Raw genomic sequence first — 18,540 nt, 5'->3', positions numbered from 1 at the left:
ATTAAAAAAGGGATGTGGTTGATAGGACACATCCTATGGCATCGAGGATTAGTCAGTTTGGTAGTGGAGAGAGAAGAGTGGGATAAGAATAATTGTACAGGGAAAGCTAGGCATGAATACAGTAAACAATAATTTCTTAATTTTCTGGATGACCGTTTTGGAAAGATAAAGCTTTCATCTTCAGGTGCCGCAAGATAATTAGAGGAACATAAATGTGTAGCGGTCGGACCAGTCAGTCATGGGAGAGTGGGTGGTTACACCCACGTCAAACAACAAACAAGCGCATGGGAGCGTAAGACTGGCAATCACAGCGCCCACCTTGACAACACGATGCGGAAGTGAATAGTGCAGATGGTCGAAACACATTTATATTTCCATTATTTAATAGCACCTGAACATGAAGCTTTATCCTTCCAAACCGGTCGCGGAATGAATGAAGAAATTACTAGCAAATGAAGTGGTATTCTACAAATATGTTCCCCAGTTGTGGAAGTTCACTTGATCAAATATTTTGTACAGTAAGTATGTTGAAATGGATGTAGGTTGCAGATCTTATTAGAAGATGGAAAGGCTTGCACAGCACAGACTATAGCACCAGCCCAGTATTCAGGCTGAAGATCGCAACAAGAGCAACGTAAGTTACTCTGGACTCTGGTATGTATAGAAGGAAGTACTATGAATTTTCAGTATTGTAATTAAATTATATCATCTAACTCATGATATTAATGAAAAATACAATACTAGGGTAATGGTATAAACATTTACAATACTCATTACTGAATAAGGAATGCCGTTTAGAGCTTGACGTTTCGTCGAGGACGAGGTCAGTACAGATACAACAGAAGCCTGCACAGGACAAAGACAGAGCAAGGAATCTATGGCTTCTTTTCTAGAAAAGCAAACCGATCGTTATATCATAACTGCTTCAGGCAAAAAATGCAGATCGGAATCAGTATCGCTGAACCGGGAATCAAACCCCAACCCTTACTGAGTATTAAGAACTGAGATGGTTCAAATGGCTCTGAGCACTATGGGACTTAACATCTGATGTATAAACATTTACAATACTCATTACTGAATAAGGAATGCCGTTTAGAGCTTGACGTTTCGTCGAGGACGAGGTCAGTACAGATACAACAGAAGCCTGCACAGGACAAAGACAGAGCAAGGAATCTATGGCTTCTTTTCTAGAAAAGCAAACCGATCGTTATATCATAACTGCTTCAGGCAAAAAATGCAGATCGGAATCAGTATCGCTGAACCGGGAATCAAACCCCAACCCTTACTGAGTATTAAGAACTGAGATGGTTCAAATGGCTCTGAGCACTATGGGACTTAACATCTGATGTCATCAGCCCCCTAGAACTTAGAACTACTTAAACCTAACTAAGCTAAAGACATCACAGACATCCATGCCCGAGGCAGGATTCGAACCTGCGACCGTAGCGGTCGCGCGGTTACAGACTGATGCGCCTAGAACCGCTCGGCCACAGAGGCCGGGAACAATTGAGACACCTAACTTGCTGCCTTACCTTGAGAATCACTTAAACCAGAGAATAACTATACAGACGCTTTTTCATTAAATGGCCATTCCTATTTGCTGCCAAAACATTGAGATATCGTCCTGGGAGACACATCATAACAGAAAATGATTTATTGCTCCCAAGTAAACAACCCAGGTAAATCAAACAAACAAAAGTTTACTTATATGAAGAATAACACAACACAACTTATTAAAGACAAGTCTTGTGGATGATGAACAAAGATAAGCTCCACTGGGTAAACACAAACAATCCTTCATCCCCTTGAAAGGAGAAAACCAGTTTTCAAGGTTCTGTGCAATCTTCATTAAAGAAAGTCCAGATAAACTTTTCTGTGTAGAACCTCCTCCCGAAAAAAAACAGACCACTGTCTGGAAATGAGAAAAAATGGGTATTGTATTAAGTTCACAACACATTTAGTATGAGGACCAAGTCGGACAGAAAGTCTAAACACCTCCAACATAAAACAGAGTCTGGTGGAGAACAGTTAGACTCTAATTCCAAACAAGAATTTATCCTAGTCCGGCGAGGCCGAATTACAGGCAGTCACAGAAATATTACGATTCTGATAATCAGATTTCCGGACGGGGCCGCTTCTTCTTCAGAGAGGCCACGCTGCAGGATCCAGGTCGAGGAGGCGGTTCGGACGGCGATTGCAGCATAGCGACGACTACGGGGTGACTCCCTGAATATGGAAATGCATAAACATTCTGCAGCTGGCCCAGAAAGCCCGCTCAGAGAGAATTGCCCCCTCCTCCCCCCCACGCCCTCTCCTAAGGGCCGTGTCTCGGCCTTAAGTACAGCCCTCGGCGCCAGAATATGGTGTCCACAGAAAGAGACGGCGACGGTGCAGTCCGGCGGCAGATGACTCTGGCGGAGTGACTGTGACGGCGCCGGGGCACCAGCTAGCAGCAGAATGCTGTCCGAGGGCTGTGGTGCTACGCCAGAAACGAGAGACAGCACTGGTGGTTGTGGTCGGTCGCGGCTCACGAAACTGCCGGCCGTTGGTTAGCGTGCTGAGCCAGAAACCGTCAACTGCAGCGATGTCAGGAGAGCAACTTCGACGGGCAGCTGCTACATCATGGGACAACAAGCCAACAAGTCCAAAGACGGCGTTGTATGTGCCAACAGTCGCACCAGAAGGAGATCGACAGCTGCTTCAGTGAAGCAGGCAGACCCGATTAGGCACACGACGCACCGATTCAAAATCGGGATGCAAATGTAACGGACACTGGTGACTTAAACTAACATAAAAAAGTCGAAAGTCACACAAACTACAAGAAGCTCCCACAAAATCTCCACTGTCAACGAACGAAGTGAAATTCCGAAACAGAAGTGATCAACAGTAGAAGATGGGACGTCTCTAAAGCCACAGGACAACAGGAAAAAAAAAAAAAACGACACGAAAACGCACTATATATCTTGGCGAGAGACACACTGGAAAATCAAACAAACCCTTTTACCTCGTTGCCAGTTAATGTGCGGCGGACGAGACAAGAGACGACAACATAAAAATGCACTGACAAACGACACTAAACTTTATCCTCATGGCCAATTGATGAATCCACCACACGCAGGCCACAATTAAACAGGCCATAATATAAAACAAACAAACGTTTATTTAAATAAAGATGAACACAGTCTTGAGAGTCGTGAACAAAAGTAAGCTCCGTTGAGTAGACACAAATAATCCTTCAACCATTGGGAGGAGAAAACAAGTTTTCAAGATTCTGAGCAATCTTAATTGAAAGAAGTCTAAATAAACTTTTCTAACCAGAACACAAATACACACAAACACACACACACACACACACACACACACACACACACACACACACACACACAATCCACTGTCTGGTAATGAGGAAAACTAGGTACTGAACTAAATCTTGGCACACTTAATATAAAACACTGTTGTGAGTAAAGATCTTCACTAAATCTGTTCGAAGTTCGCAACACATTTAGTATAAGGGAAACGTCTGATAGAAAAAACACCTCCAACATCAAACAGAGTCCAGTACAGAAAAGTTAGAGTCTAAGTTCGTAAGAAGAATTTTCTAAGTACAGCGAGACTGAACCACTGGCAGTCAAAGAAATATTGCAACTCCGATAATCAGACTTCCTCTTGTAGACACTTCTTCTTCGGAGAGGCCACGCTGCACGATAAAGGAGGAGGAGTTAGGTTCGAAAGGCGATTGCAACGTATCGACGAACCAGGAGTCATTTCCTGATTGTGGAAATGCGTAAGCATTCGGCGCTTGGCCCAAGAAGCCCTCTTGGAGTGAATTGGCCCCGTTCAGTGTACCTGCAAAAAGGAACCACTGTACGACACATAGTTTAGGAGATTTGACGTGAAACACTCACTTTCGAGAAGAAAACTGCCGCATCATGCATGATTTTTAATTTATTGCTTCTGTGTTACCAACTCTATTCACAACACATTTCGCAGGAGGTATCCAAATATTCTTCTGAATGTACAAAAATATATCACTGTATGATACATAGTTCATCAAATACTAAGAAGCGTAAAAATTGTTACATCAAGAATGACGTTTTATTTTACTACGTATCTGCTACTAACTCTATTTGCAACACTTTTCGCAGACGACATTCGCATATGGCGAATAGTGTACCTAGAAAAATGTATCTTTTCACAACAAATAATGCAGGAAATATGACGTCGTATGGGAAAATGAAACTGCAGGGCAAAAACAGCTAGATATGCAGGTGAGATATGTGTAAAAATACGCACTAAATTATGTTAAATATGTATTATATATGGGTACACCGGCAACGCCACTGGGGAAAAGCTCCTCCTAAAGTCCTGGCTCGTTTCCAACCAAACTTGGTACACGTACCAGTAACTATCTGAAAAGAAATACTTTGAGGGTAAGAACCAGCAACGTCTTACTGGTGTAGGGGTGACAACGCGGAGAGAGAAGGGGGAAGATGGACTTATGGAAAGGAAGATGGAGGAGATGGACAGAGATAGGGGACGACGTGCACGACAGAGAGAGGGGGAAGGAGAAATTCACAGAAAGAGAATAGGAGGAGATGGACAGAGAGGGGGAGAGGAGATCTGGACAGAGAAAAGAAAGAGGAGGAGATGGACAGAAAAAGGAGGAGAAAGAGAGGGAAAGGGGGAGGTGGAAATGGACAGAGAAGGGGAGAAGAAGGAGACGAACAGAGGGAAAGGAGCAGATGGACAGAGGAGAATATGGACAGACAGGAGGGGGGTGGGGGTGGGGGAAGCAAGAGTTGGATAGAGAGAGACACAGAGAAGGAGATGATGGACAGAGAGGTGGGAAGGTGTGCGAGGAACTACTTCTAGAGGAAAGGAAACTAGTATTGATCTAAATGATAGTATCTGATGACTCACTTGCGGTCGCCGAAGCGGCGGAGGTGCCTCCTCTCGAGCAGCTTGCCGTGCCTCCACACCAGTATGGTGAAGTTGCGGGGGCGTGGCGGTGGCCGCAGCGACGGGTCCACGAACAACAGCCGGCCCAGCTCTGACATCTGGCCGATCTGAACACACACCACACGGAGCGCTCTAAACTTTGTTCCTTTAGAAGTTTGCAACGTAGCTACACTGTCAGACACATACAAATACCACATATCTGCTTATTTTTAAATACATAATTTCAGTATACTCGTATAACTTTCTATTGTACTTGTACAGCGTTGGTCGTAAGTACATTCAGGCTTTCAGAAAGCGAAAACTACATACACCCAGAAGAAAACAAACATCAGTGGATAGAGCTACTACCACCCGCCAGGTTAGCTGAGATCGCTAATGCACTGCTGCTGCTTCCTGGACTCCTATAGGCGCACCGGCCCCGGTTCGAATCCGCCTGGCGGATTAACAACGAGGGCCGGTGTGCCGGCCAGCCTCGATGTGGTTTTTCGGCCGTTTTCCACACACCCAGAGGTGAATACCGGGCTGGTCCCCACGTTCCACCTTCGTTACACGACTCGCAGACATTTGAAACACATTCCCACTCTCTTGAATTACACTAGACGCAGATAGCTGGGGTACACTAATTCCGTCCCGGGGGGTTTGGGGTGGCGGCAAGAACGGCAACCGGCCACTGCTCAATCGTTAACCATCCCAATCCGTCTTTAAAACCCGCCGACACTGCGCAAAGCGGGACGACGGCAGTAGTGAAAGAAGAAAAAGTGGATAGAGTTACTTCCCAAGTGTTTGACTCACATTACATGTAATGAATAACGGCACTTGTGACGAGGCAAAACTTCAATTTGCTAGTCACAGTCTTGCCATACAAGACCCAGCACCTCACAGCTTAGATCAACGACATCATTATTTATCTTTTCTTGCAACTTTTCCAAATGATTTGGCAGTGGAGGCAGGCATACTCGATCTTTGACATAATATCCTAAGAGGAAATCACGTGGAGTTAATTCCAGTGAAAGGAGGAGAGTGGGAGACATAGAAGAAAAGGAGAGTCATGACTTATGATGGGAAGCACGTCAGACCCAACGCTGAGGAAGTTCGGCACTGGGGTGATCATGAATGTCTGAAAGAAAGAGTGGTGGAGCACTGTCTTGTTGCAAAATGAAGTGTCAACTGTCTTGCTGTAATTTCGGCATAAGCCAGTGGTGCAACATGACCAGATACACAAAATCAGTCGCAGTTTCCTCCGCAAAGAAAAATGGTACACAAACTTTTGAAGGAGACATGGGACAAAAGATCTTAACTTCTGATGAAGCACAAACGCGTTCCGCAATCTCGTGCGGATGTTCAGTGAAATAAACACGCACATTAGGACGATTCACTTTTCCACACGCACGAAACGTGGCTTTTTCATTAAAAAACCTACTTCTGTGAAAAACCGTCGTTCTCCAGTAGCCACTACAACTCACTGCAAACGTTGGAACGGAGTTCATTATCTCGAGTAGCTAGAACACGTAACAAGTGCAACTGGTACAGTTTTACACGCAGGCCTAGGGTTCATGAGACTGTGTAACCTCCCCCTCACTTATCGACCTTAATGACAGTGAAAAATTAAACCGCGTGTACCTAATGGAAATTTGGGAAAAAGCAATCGTCACTGAAGTTAATCTGTCGGTAAAGAGGGAGGAAAGGGTTACATCTAAATGAAAGGAAAAATGCAAATGAAACTGGTGGAAATTAATTTTGAAAAGGGGTAAAGTTAATGAAGAAAGTAAATGTGCGGCCGTTACGTTAACAATTAACTAGCGGTAATTAGATATTTGAGATTTGGGGGAAATTACGGTCGCCAGTCCTAAGGACAATTACTATAGTAACTGAAAAAGAAAGGTAAATACACATGTAATTAGCACTAGAAGCGTGGCAACTGAAGGTTGACACGTGTAGTGTGAAAACTGAAAGTTTGTCAGAAGTAATAACTTTCGCTGCACTCTGGCTTAATTTAGCAAAAGAATTAATAAAACCGGAAAACTGAAAGTTAATTTAGTGACTGAAATTAATAAGAAGCTTTCTTTCTTAAGCACATCGAAATTCAGTAAAATACGGTTAGTCTTGGACTACCTCAACAATCATTTCAAAAGCTACTTGAATCTACGCAATTTAGAAATAAGAGATTTAGCTTTGAACTTGAATTAAATGATTCTGAACAATTAACAATAGTAAGATTTAGTACGTACCAAGCTGAGCTGCAGTCACAGGTAAGCTAAAATACGGTAACTAAACTCACACTCTTAATTTGTGCTTGCGTAATCTAAATATTGTAGCCAGCTATGAATACTTAAACTGAACTTTGAAATTAAAGCAGTGAAATGGAATGATTGTACTTTAATGCTGGCATCTGAATTTCAACGACACTCGGGTTGATTTCGGAAAAGGAAGGGACCCTGCTTGGTAATGCAATTGGGACAATGAACAACAAAGGTTCATGCTAAGTTGCTGTAATTTTGCGAGGCAAATGGAACAATTTGAAAAGCTGAGGTCTGCCATACAGTTATAGAACTTTACGTGCTTCCAGTCTTCCTTGTTGGTTGATGGAAGGTTTGAAGCCGTCGATTGAGGAGGTGGCGACAGTCACTCATTGTCGGCCGTCGCTGTTGCAGATGCTGGATGTTGGCGCGCCTTCTTCTCAACACGGTCACCAGACGAAACGGGCTCTTGATGTGCGCCAGCTAATGCTTCCTGTCCGCGACACCATGTCAGAAACTATTATCGCAAGTCGAGCGCAATTACATGCTGCCAAACCCCGAAAGCGCGGCAACTCGCGGGAGCTACACACAACACACCTGCTCCACTCGCTACTCCAGCCAGACTCCCTCTGCCCGCGCTCCACGCGGCAGAGTTAACACTACTAAAGATCCTACACACTTTGATTCTTCACACGACCCATCGATGTAATCGTTCGATAGCAGTTTTCCCTAGGCAAGACCCAGCGTAAAAATACAAATAATATTTACGAAACAAACCAATTATACATCGACATAGGTGCATAAATATATATATATACAAACAGTAAAACAATTACAATATATAAAGAGACAGAAATGTCATATCTTGAGGTAACAAAACAAGGGAAAAAAATAGTACAATAGATGGAAATAGGAGGATATGCATTTCCGGCGTTACACGTGCCCCACATTGTCTGAGGATGTTCGTGTAACGTAAACAGACTCAGAAAATGTCCCAAAAAAGAAACAGCGGAAATGCATATGTTCAAAACATCAACAAAATTTAGCATTCGTCTAATTAACCATAAATCAATTTTTAGACCATAATAATTGAGTGGAGACACTCCTAATCTTATTCCACTCTGTCATCTTGCACAAAATAAAACAGGTTGACAACATATTAAAATTCATAGAAAATATAGAAAATGGTTTAGCTACTCCAAAATCATTAAAATTCGTAACACTATGAGAAATGGAATACTATTTGCAAAATTAATTAGAGTGCATGGTCATAAAAACAGGTAGATCAAAATACGCAAATAAATAATTAAATAGACTACACATTTTATATAACCTTTTCATAATTAATATTCTCGTCACGAGAACCTATTTAACGCTAAACAAGAAAATAATGTACAGCAGATAGACAAAAACATAAATATTAACAGCAGAATTCTTTCACATCAGCTGTCCGGGAAGAAAAACTATTCCGCCTTTGGTACTCGCAAGTACAAAGAATGCCGAGAGCGGCACAAGAGCCGACAGCGGCAGAAGAGCCGACAGCGACTCCGCCTCGCCAGTATTGTTGCACCCGTCTGTGCGGCTCGCTTGATCTCACTCGCCCTTGTAACGGCATTTCCAGAACGTCCGTTTCACTGAATTCTTTCGGAAAAACTCACTACCGTGTAATCTCAAGGAGTCCATAAACACTATCAAAGTGGATAACTCAACACTGTCCATCATCACACGCATGTACTAGCCTGAAACTTAAAACAGCGTCTAAGTACATCGGCAATGACTAGTAAATCACATATTTATGAAATCTTACAGCTATTTACAAAATCATATTTACATTCCTTAATCTACTGTGACTCAGCTGAAAACTTAAACTAGCAGCTTGGATTTTTCAGTTGATTAGATCATGATTAAATTGATTAAAATTAAATTGATTAATCAAAATTAATTACTTATTAATTACAACTTCTTTAATGACCTTGGTCAGTCAAAAACATGGTAATCTAGCAAATCGTTAAATTTTACACTCTATTTTACGTGCTGTATAAATTACCCATTGTGTGGTATTAATCGATCCTAGGTCGGTACAATTTCAAGTCTACAATGTTCCGTATACCTAATAGTTTTCCAGAGCTTGGATACTCTAAGCAATAAGCATTTGTGTGAGGTATACCAATGACTTTATATGGTCCATTATAAACAAACTTAAATTTAGAGATTTCATTGTCTATCTCGTTCGATTTCTCATGAGCTTTTACAAGTACTAAGTCTCCGATTGCAAACTTAGCAAAACGCGCTTTAGCGTCATGACGACGTATGCGAGCATCGGCGTTTAGCTTCATTACTTCTCGCAAACGATCTTTTTTCACACCAATACTAATGTCAATCCGTGGAGGGAACTTGATTATCTCTTCCAATTCACTTTCTACACTTTTGTCAATGCCGAGGTTCTTCACATTACAGTAGTTCAGATTCATACCTACGTCAATACCATCCGGCCAGTTAACAATGTGTATAGGCTGGTATTGCCTATGCACACCGTCTCCTGCCTCGTCAAAACTAACTACTATTGTTTTATCTTGGGACGTACATGTCAAAGTTTTGCTTTCGCAATTAATCACTGCACGGTACTTTAATAGCCAATCTAACCCGATAATTACTTCCGTAGTTAAGTCTGGCACGACTACAAACTCTTGTTCAAATCGTGCCCCACATATCTCGAAGTTGACAAAAATCTGTTTTTGTGACCGGTTTACTGGCCTTCCCAGTAGCACCGATAATTTTCACTCCTGTTACTGGCATAACTACGATGCCAGGTCTGTCTTTCAGTAACTCAAATATTTTACCAGATACAGCACTCAATTCTGCACCGGTGTCAATCAACACGTTTAGTTGTAGGTCGTGCATATTAACAGACACTACTATCTGTCTACACTTGTCCTCGACTGTTTCTTTATGTTCCCACAGTAAACCCTCGTCTATATCCAGGTCATTCCAGAAAAAACCATCCGGCTTTGATCCTAAATTCGGCTTATCTGGCGGCTTTTTCAGCCTCTGTTCACATACAGTTTTAATTTCAACACGTCTGTCCTGAGGCTTAGTCTGTAGCTTCGCCTCCAATACCGAAACCTTTTCCTGTAACTCGTCAACTAGTGAGCGTTGCTTTGCTATCAATTCACTAATTGTCACCTTCGTTGATTCCTCTTTAGTCAGACTGATCTCATCTGCCAATCTACCTGGAGAAATATGCCCAGTAGAATCTGCAATTACTTCCTCTAGATCTGCGCAACCCACACTGCTATCATCTGACCGTATAATGTCAGCTCTAACCTCATACACGCTGTAATCTATGTGCTTTTCTACCAATTGTGTCCGGCTATCACTAAAATTTTCGTAATCTTTCTCCTTAATACTCTCGCAATGTTTAAACTGGAGGTTTGCGTCGGATGGGTCGGCTACTTCTACCACTACGACTTTCGGTAAGGTCTGCCGGTTAGGGCCAGAACTTTCCGTTACTACTTCAACATCCAACTCTTGTGGGACGAGAACGACGAATCTTGCTCGTGCTCCCCATTAACATCAACTATTTCTAGTAATGTCTGCCGGTTAGGGCCAGAACTTTCTATCATTTCACAAACACTATCTTCCTGCAGGACGAGACGCGGAAAATCCTGCACGCGCTCCCCATAAACACTTCCTCCATACAGGCCCTTATAATCTCTTAGTTCGTCGTATAAGCGACCGAACTGCCTTAACCAGACCTCATCCCTCTCTGCATCCCCTCGCTCGATGACGGACGTTTTATCCGACATCTGATATTCTCTCAACACTTGCGAATCATTCTTAAACTCAATCTCCAGTTCCGCTGTGGGTGTTACAGCTGCCACTTTATAATCGATTTCCGGAACACTACTTAAATTGTTCTCACTGACAGTGAATGTATTTTCTACTGCCGTGTCTACAGCTGATCTACTACTTGTGGGCGCACTTCTTTCTCTTAACACTGGCACACTCTCCCGCCGTTGATTATTCCATACGGAATTTTCATAACGACGACACCTGAGTTTTCTCCTGTTATTGGACCGCCAAAATTTCTCCACACCCGGTCGGCCCCTCACCGGCGCGGCTAATGGTTTCCCTGTCTCGTCCCAGCCGATACGCTCCTCGGATGCTGCTGAGGCGGCTGATCACACCCTCTGGCGTTATTACTATTCTGTGAAGCCCGTATCACGTTAGTATGGTACTGGTTTCCGTCATTCCTGTTATTATTTGCATTGTACCGATTGTTATTACGGTCCGAACCATTATTGTTATTGCTGCCATGGTTGCGGTATGCGTTATTCCCATGGTTATCGTTGTTGCTGTGGTACCCGTTGTTGTTACCACGGCCTCTACCACTGTCGCGATTATTGCGCCAATTGTCCTCGTCCTCCACTCTTTCCACGAAATCATTTATTGTCCTGTAATTGCTTCCTACGTAGCGTTTTGCATCATCTGGAAGCTTTTTGTAGAGTTCCCAGACTATTTCGGATTCCGTGCGGGGATCACGCAAGTATTCCAACTTGCGGATCCAGCCCTCACAAAACTCCTTCATCGAACCGCGCGAATTCGCATCGAAAGGCCTCGATACGACAAATTCGCGCCAGACACTTTGCTGTTTTTGCTCTGACCAGTATTCAGCCAGAAACAAATTTTTAAATTCGTCAAAAGTCAGGTTCGTAATGTTGAGGTTTAAGCCCCAACGCTTGGCATCACCAGCCAACACATCAATAATCGCATTAATTTTTCTCTCATCAGTCCATGATCTGGGTAAAACTCTTTCACAATTCTTAATGAAATCCGTCGCGTGTATACCGTCTTTTTTCAAGGGGTCGAACCGCTCCTCTTTCGTCAACAATTCCGAACTATGTGCATAGATTGGCACATAGCTCTGTTTTTCGTCAAGTTTCTTTTCTAATTCCGACACTCTCGTAATTATTTGGCAAGTGGTTGTCACAAGCGTTTCTACTTCCCTTTTTTTTCTCTTCGCAGGTATTAGCATGCTTCGTCACTTTGGTATCTACTTCGGATACCAAAGCCTTTAAAGTTTCCACCTTCTTTTGATCCTCTTTTTTCACTAATTGAATTTGTTCCGTCACCTTATTCTCGATGATCGGAGCAACTGATTCGCCTACACTTTTCTCGATTCTGCTAATTTCGGAATTAAAACGAGTATTTATGCTCGCAATTCCCGCCTGAACGCCTATCATTTCCTGTTTAAGATTACCGATTTCGGTATTAATTACAACAATATCTTCTTTGATTTTATCAACTTTTGTGTTAACAACTCCAACATTGTTGATAACAACGTTAATAGCTTTGTTCTGATTGTCTAGCATCCGTTCAAATTTTTCAGACTGAGCTTCTTGCTTGGCAGCCTGAGCTTCTTGTTTGGCAGCCTGAGCTTCTTGCTTGGCAGCCTGATCCTCTTGCTTGGCCGATTGACTCTTGATTTCGTTAATCAAAACATTCAATAAATCAGTTAAATTCCCGGAAACTACCGGTTTTACTTCCGTAGCGGCTTCCTCTTTAATTGCCCCCCCGTATTCGTCATCAAGGGATTCAGATTTGATTTTCACTTCCGATTCCGAAACATTTTCTAAAGTTTGGAATTCCATTTCTGCTCTTTGTTGCGTTTCGGCGGTCGCGTCTTTCATGCTAACCGCCTGCCCCTGAACAATGGGTACCGCGGTGCGCGTTTCCCACTGTTCGACCGATTGTTCCGTATCCAAGTCTACCAAATTTTGGCAATTGTTGCCTTCACTCATTTTAATAATTTTCAATATAAATAACAAATCTCAAATCTAATTAGGATTCCTCACACTAATATTCTCGCTGACGTATCGACCATTTCGTAACCAGTACTTTGTTACGAGATTTGCAACATACAAAATTCGTGTCCAGAACAACCTCAAATTTGAAGATTGTCCTGTCACCAGGTCGCCACGTGTAACCTCCCCCTCACTTATCGACCTTAATGACAGTGAAAAATTAAACCGCGTGTGCCTAATGGAAATTTGGGAAAAAGCAATCGTCACCGAAGTTAATCTGTCGGTAAAGAGGGAGGAAAGGCTTACATCTAAATGAAAGGAAAAATGCAAATGAAACTGGTGGAAATTAATTTTGAAAAGGGGTAAAGTTAATGAAGAAAGTAAATGTGCGGCCGTTACGTTAACAATTAACTAGCGGTAATTAGATATTTGAGATTTGGGGGAAATTACGGTCGCCAGTCCTAAGGACAATTACTATAGTAACTGAAAAAGAAAGGTAAATACACATGTAATTAGCACTAGAAGCGTGGCAACTGAAGGTTGACACGTGTAGTGTGAAAACTGAAAGTTTGTCAGAAGTAATAACTTTTGCTGCACTCTGACTTAATTTAGCAAAAGAATTAATAAAACCGGAAAACTGAAAGTTAATTTAGTGACTGAAATTAATAAGAAGCTTTCTTTCTTAAGCACATCGAAATTCAGTAAAATACGGTTAGTCTTGGACTACCTCAACAATCATTTCAAAAGCTACTTGAATCTACGCAATTTAGAAATAAGAGATTTAGCTTTGAACTTGAATTAAATGATTCTGAACAATTAACAATAGTAAGATTTAGTACCAAGCTGAGCTGCAGTCACAGGTAAGCTAAAATACGGTAACTAAACTCGCACTCTTAATTTGTGCTTGCGTAATCTAAATATTGTAGCCAGCTATGAATACTTAAACTGAACTTTGAAATTAAAGCAGTGAAATGGAATGATTGTACTTTAATGCTGGCATCTGAATTTCAACGACACTCGGGTTGATTTCGGAAAAGGAAGGGACCCTGCTTGGTAATGCAATTGGGACAATGAACAATAAAGGTTCATGCTAAGTTGCTGTAATTTTGCGAGGCAAATGGAACAATTTGAAAAGCTGAGGTCTGCCATACAGTTATAGAACTTTACGTGCTTCCAGTCTTCCTTGTTGGTTGATGGAAGGTTTGAAGCCGTCGATCGAGGAGGTGGCGACAGTCACTCATTGTCGGCCGTCGCTGTTGCAGATGCTGGATCTTGGCGCGCCTTCTTCTCAACACGGTCACCAGACGAAACGGGCTCTTGATGTGCGCCAGCTAATGCTTCCTGTCCGCGACACCATGTCAGAAACTATTATCGCAAGTCGAGCGCAATTACATGCTGCCAAACCCCGAAAGCGCGGCAACTCGCGGGAGCTACACACAACACACCTGCTCCACTCGCTACTCCAGCCAGACTCCCTCTGCCCGCGCTCCACGCGGCAGAGTTAACACTACCAAAGATCCTACACACTTTGATTCTTCACACGACCCATCGATGTAATCGTTCGATAGCAGTTTTCCCCAGGCAAGACCCAGCGTAAAAATACAAATAATATTTACGAAACAAACCAATTATACATCGACATAAGTGCATAAATATATATATACAAACAGTAAAACAATTACAATATATAAAGAGACAGAAATGTCATATCTTGAGGTAACAAAACAAGGAAAAAAAATAATAGTACAATAGATGGAAATAGGAGGATATGCATTTCCGGCGTTACAACTGCTTGCAATGACTGCACCCAGAAATACAGTATGTATGTCAGATTGGGCCCTGTTTTAACATACGGTTTAAAGAAAAACTAAACCTTGCCGGCCCTAAATCAGCTAGCTCAGCTCATCTGAACGAAACTGGTCATTCTATATCGAATGTTAAGAAAAATTTCCTTATTATGTTTAAGGAAACAAAAGGAAATGTTTTAAATGTTTTGGTAGAAATACATATCACGAAGATATTAAAGCGAGCCCCAGGTTCAACTCTGAATAATCAGATTGAACTGAGACACTATTCAATTTGAATTGTCACCAGTAGCGATTAGGATGATTTTAAGATCAATTTAGCAACCGTTTAATACCCTAATACTACTCCGTTGGTAATTTTAGAATATTGAAGTACTGATGATAATTTTTCATTAATACCTACAATAAACTATGGATTTTTAAAGTTATGTAATATGGTTCCCAGGCTTCGGTTGTTTTCCTATTTATGATTTCCTCCTTGCAGCGCTCGTATGTTTAGTTTGGTTGCCTCTTAGCCAACGAGGCCTTCCGCCTTCCAGTGCATTGCTAGCCTGCACGGGCTGCTTGCAGCACTTCATCCGGTTGTCAGAACGACGAAATTACGCACATTCCGAGGGATTTTGAGTTATACTTCATTGGCTTTATGCAGTTGGTGTTCCCCGGATCTTACAATATACCCCACGTGGTGTTATACGGTAAGCTATTTTTCAGATTTCTTCCATTCACGACGTTTTGGCTCTGTACTGGATTATTATTATTGGGATAATATTTCCCGTGTACTTATAGCACTCTGTCTAGAAGTAAGTTCTTTTTAGAAATTCTCAACGTTTTGGCTCCGTACTGCAATATTATTTTTGGGGTAATATTTACTATAAGTACTTTCCCTAGACGTTAGTTATTTTTAGGCATTTTATACCTCGCACAGTAATTATTAGTTTTCCTCCCTCTTTTGTCTAGGCCTGACGCATTCAGTAGTCATGCTTTGTACATTTTTACACGGATTTTTTGGGTGCACTCAATTTTATTACAACCCACCACTGTGGCTTGACTTTTTACGCTGGATAACTTCCCGAATGCTGTGACTCCATAGTAGTCCATCTATATTATGGAAATATAACCATTGCGAGTACTCGTCGTTGTTTCTTGTTGAGTGTCAACACTATAGTTTTGTATTTATACCATTTCAAAAATTTCACACAGTGATTTGTATTTTTGACAGATAAACCTGAAGATGTGTCTATACTGACATGAAACCGGCAGCTGCGAATAAAGCACCTTCATACAGACATTCGGCTTTTGGAAATTCATCATTCTTGACTTTTTATTTGTAATTTTTATGACAATTGGAACGGTTATTGAGGGCTCAGTGTTGTTATTGTTATTCATAATATGTCTGAGCTGCGGTTGCCCTCCCCATAAGGTTGCCCGCATGTGACGTCGATTTCCTCGGGCTCCAGACAAATTATTCCTGCACACGCCCTGATCCCTGGCTATGCTTTCTGCAACTACGACATTGTGATTCTTACGAATTTAAATTTCGAGAGATGTTCTATCTACTGATATATGCAGTCTTTGCGCAATATTCCAGGTATTTGTATGAATTATTCTTTTTTTGTGACTGAGACAGCGTAAAGATCCAAAACACGTATCACCGAGATTGTATGATTTCTAGGATTTGTGATCTTGCCCTGAGTAAGTAGTACTTTCGTAAATATTTGAATATGCTCATGTACAACAAAATTAGGGAAACCCAGTTAATATGTTGCGCTAAGGTTGGTGGCCACGCTTAGAGGCATTTCAGAATAAGCAGTACTCGAGGTCGAACGTACTAACGAGGAAATACGGCATGTGCCATAACCAGATTTCTCAGAAACTTCGCTCAGAGGAAGAGGAGTCAAAATAACCGAACACGTGTTTCAGTTATTCATCGATACCCGACCGTTTCCGAGAAAAGGACCGTCAAAGTTTTTAAGTTAATTTATATTCCGTTTAAGGAGTAAACAGTGCCACCAAAGCAATGGTATAGTTGCCAATGTCGCGGCTTCACACATTTGCGCCCCGTGTTCGGAAACCTATCATTTATTTTATTTTTCATTTATCCACCCATGTCCGTAGAAGATTACTAAACGAATTGTTTTCGGTGAAATACCTACAGTGTATTTTGAATCAGTCATTTGCTAGCGCCAGTTTTTGGAAAAATGATCCGTTATGCGTGGTTTCTCACGAAATCATTGATAACGCGCCAAATCTTCAGCAATGATAACGACGTGTCTATTCTGAGTGAGATTCATACGAAGAAATGTCACTGTGGCATACGTGCCTACATCAGATGGTCGAGATGTTCGGAATTTCTATGTTTCTAACGTTACTACGATCGGTATCATACAAGGGAATGCACAAAATCTTTCTGAAGAATAAACGTAAGAATAAAATGTAAGAACTAATGTAAGAATTGATATAAGAATGAAATATAAAAACATGGGAATTTAAAAAAAATTGTAACCCTTGGAAACACCACGCACACTGTCAGAAGTGATGGTCAATATTCAAAGATATGACAGGAATGGTCATTCGAAACAAAAAAGTCGGGTAAACATGTGTTCTAAAACGCGTACCGTAAGAGCTATGAGCAATTATTGATCTCCGACACTGTGAAACAAATCTCTTCTACTGCCAGCTCTTTGCTTTCCTTATTTTGGGAAGTGGTAGTATGGACCAAAAAACAACAAAAATGTCAAGTAAACATGTGCTCTAAAATGCATACCTTAAAAGTTATGAGCACTTGTTCATTAGAAGAGTTGTGTTTCAAAGCAGCGAAGATAAACAAGTGCTCATAGCTCTTAAGGCATGCATGTTAGAGCACATATTTACTGGATAGTTTTTCTTGTTTTGGTCCATACTACCATATCTCAAAATAAGGAAAGCAAAGAGCTTGCAGTAGAAGAGATTTGTTTCACACTGTCGAAGATCAAGAACTGCTTATAGCTCTTAAGGTACGCGTTTTGGAGTCCAAGTTCATTTGACCTTTTTGTTTCTAATAATCATTCCTGTCATATCCCTGAATATTGAGCATCACTTATGAAACATTTTCTATATGATAAATGTATGACACTTATTGTGAAACCTAGTTGTAGTTTTACAGTTACTATAACGACTTTGTGTCTCCTAACTTGATAAGAAACGTTCGTGTAATAACCTTCTGCGGACGTGGGTAGTTAATGAAAACAACAAAAATAAAACAAATAAAAACAATAATTGGATGTCGAACACGGGTGGCAAGAAATGAAAAACCGCGACACTAGTCACTGTGCCACCATTTCAGCTGAGATTATGTCTATAAAACTTTGACTGTCGTTTTCTCAGAAATGGTCGTGTATATACGAATAAATCGAGACACGTATTCGCTTATTTTGACTCCTCTTGCACTAAGCAAAGTTTCTGAGAAATCAAGTTATGCCACTTGCCGTTATCTTCGTAAGTCAGTTGTCGTGTGCGAAGCAAGAAGCGGCAGTTCAGTAGCCGTATTTGTAGTAATCCCGCTGCTGACATCTGACTATGATCCCTGACGAGCGAATGGTCAGCAGTTCACATTTCTGGTATGAAGATCGTGTAAGCAATGTCTATACTGTTCAACGTTACGCAATTGGTCAGAGCATTTATGAACTAAACGTGTTTGTTCCAGATCGCTGCAGCCATACGCATGAACGTTCTATTTATTTAGCCAAAATTTGTAAC

The 18,540-nt window shown here is 41.5% G+C and overlaps 1 protein-coding gene across 2 annotated transcripts in view; it reads right to left on the bottom strand.

Moving 5' to 3' along the window:
- Window positions 1–18,540, bottom strand: part of LOC124776803 (alpha-(1,3)-fucosyltransferase 7-like) — a 329,588-nt gene that overhangs the window by 44,423 nt on the left and 266,625 nt on the right. For both annotated transcript variants that reach the window (XM_047251953.1, XM_047251952.1), the window contains exon 3: window positions 4,921–5,066. In XM_047251953.1, the coding sequence (XP_047107909.1) occupies window positions 4,921–5,066 (146 nt within the window). The remainder of the gene's footprint in view (window positions 1–4,920; window positions 5,067–18,540) is intronic.

Source organism: Schistocerca piceifrons, chromosome 2 (assembly GCF_021461385.2).
Source record: "Schistocerca piceifrons isolate TAMUIC-IGC-003096 chromosome 2, iqSchPice1.1, whole genome shotgun sequence".
NCBI lineage: Eukaryota > Metazoa > Arthropoda > Insecta > Orthoptera > Acrididae > Schistocerca > Schistocerca piceifrons.
The sequence above is the reverse complement of the archived record's forward strand: the minus strand, read 5'-3'. Positions and strand labels throughout refer to the sequence as shown.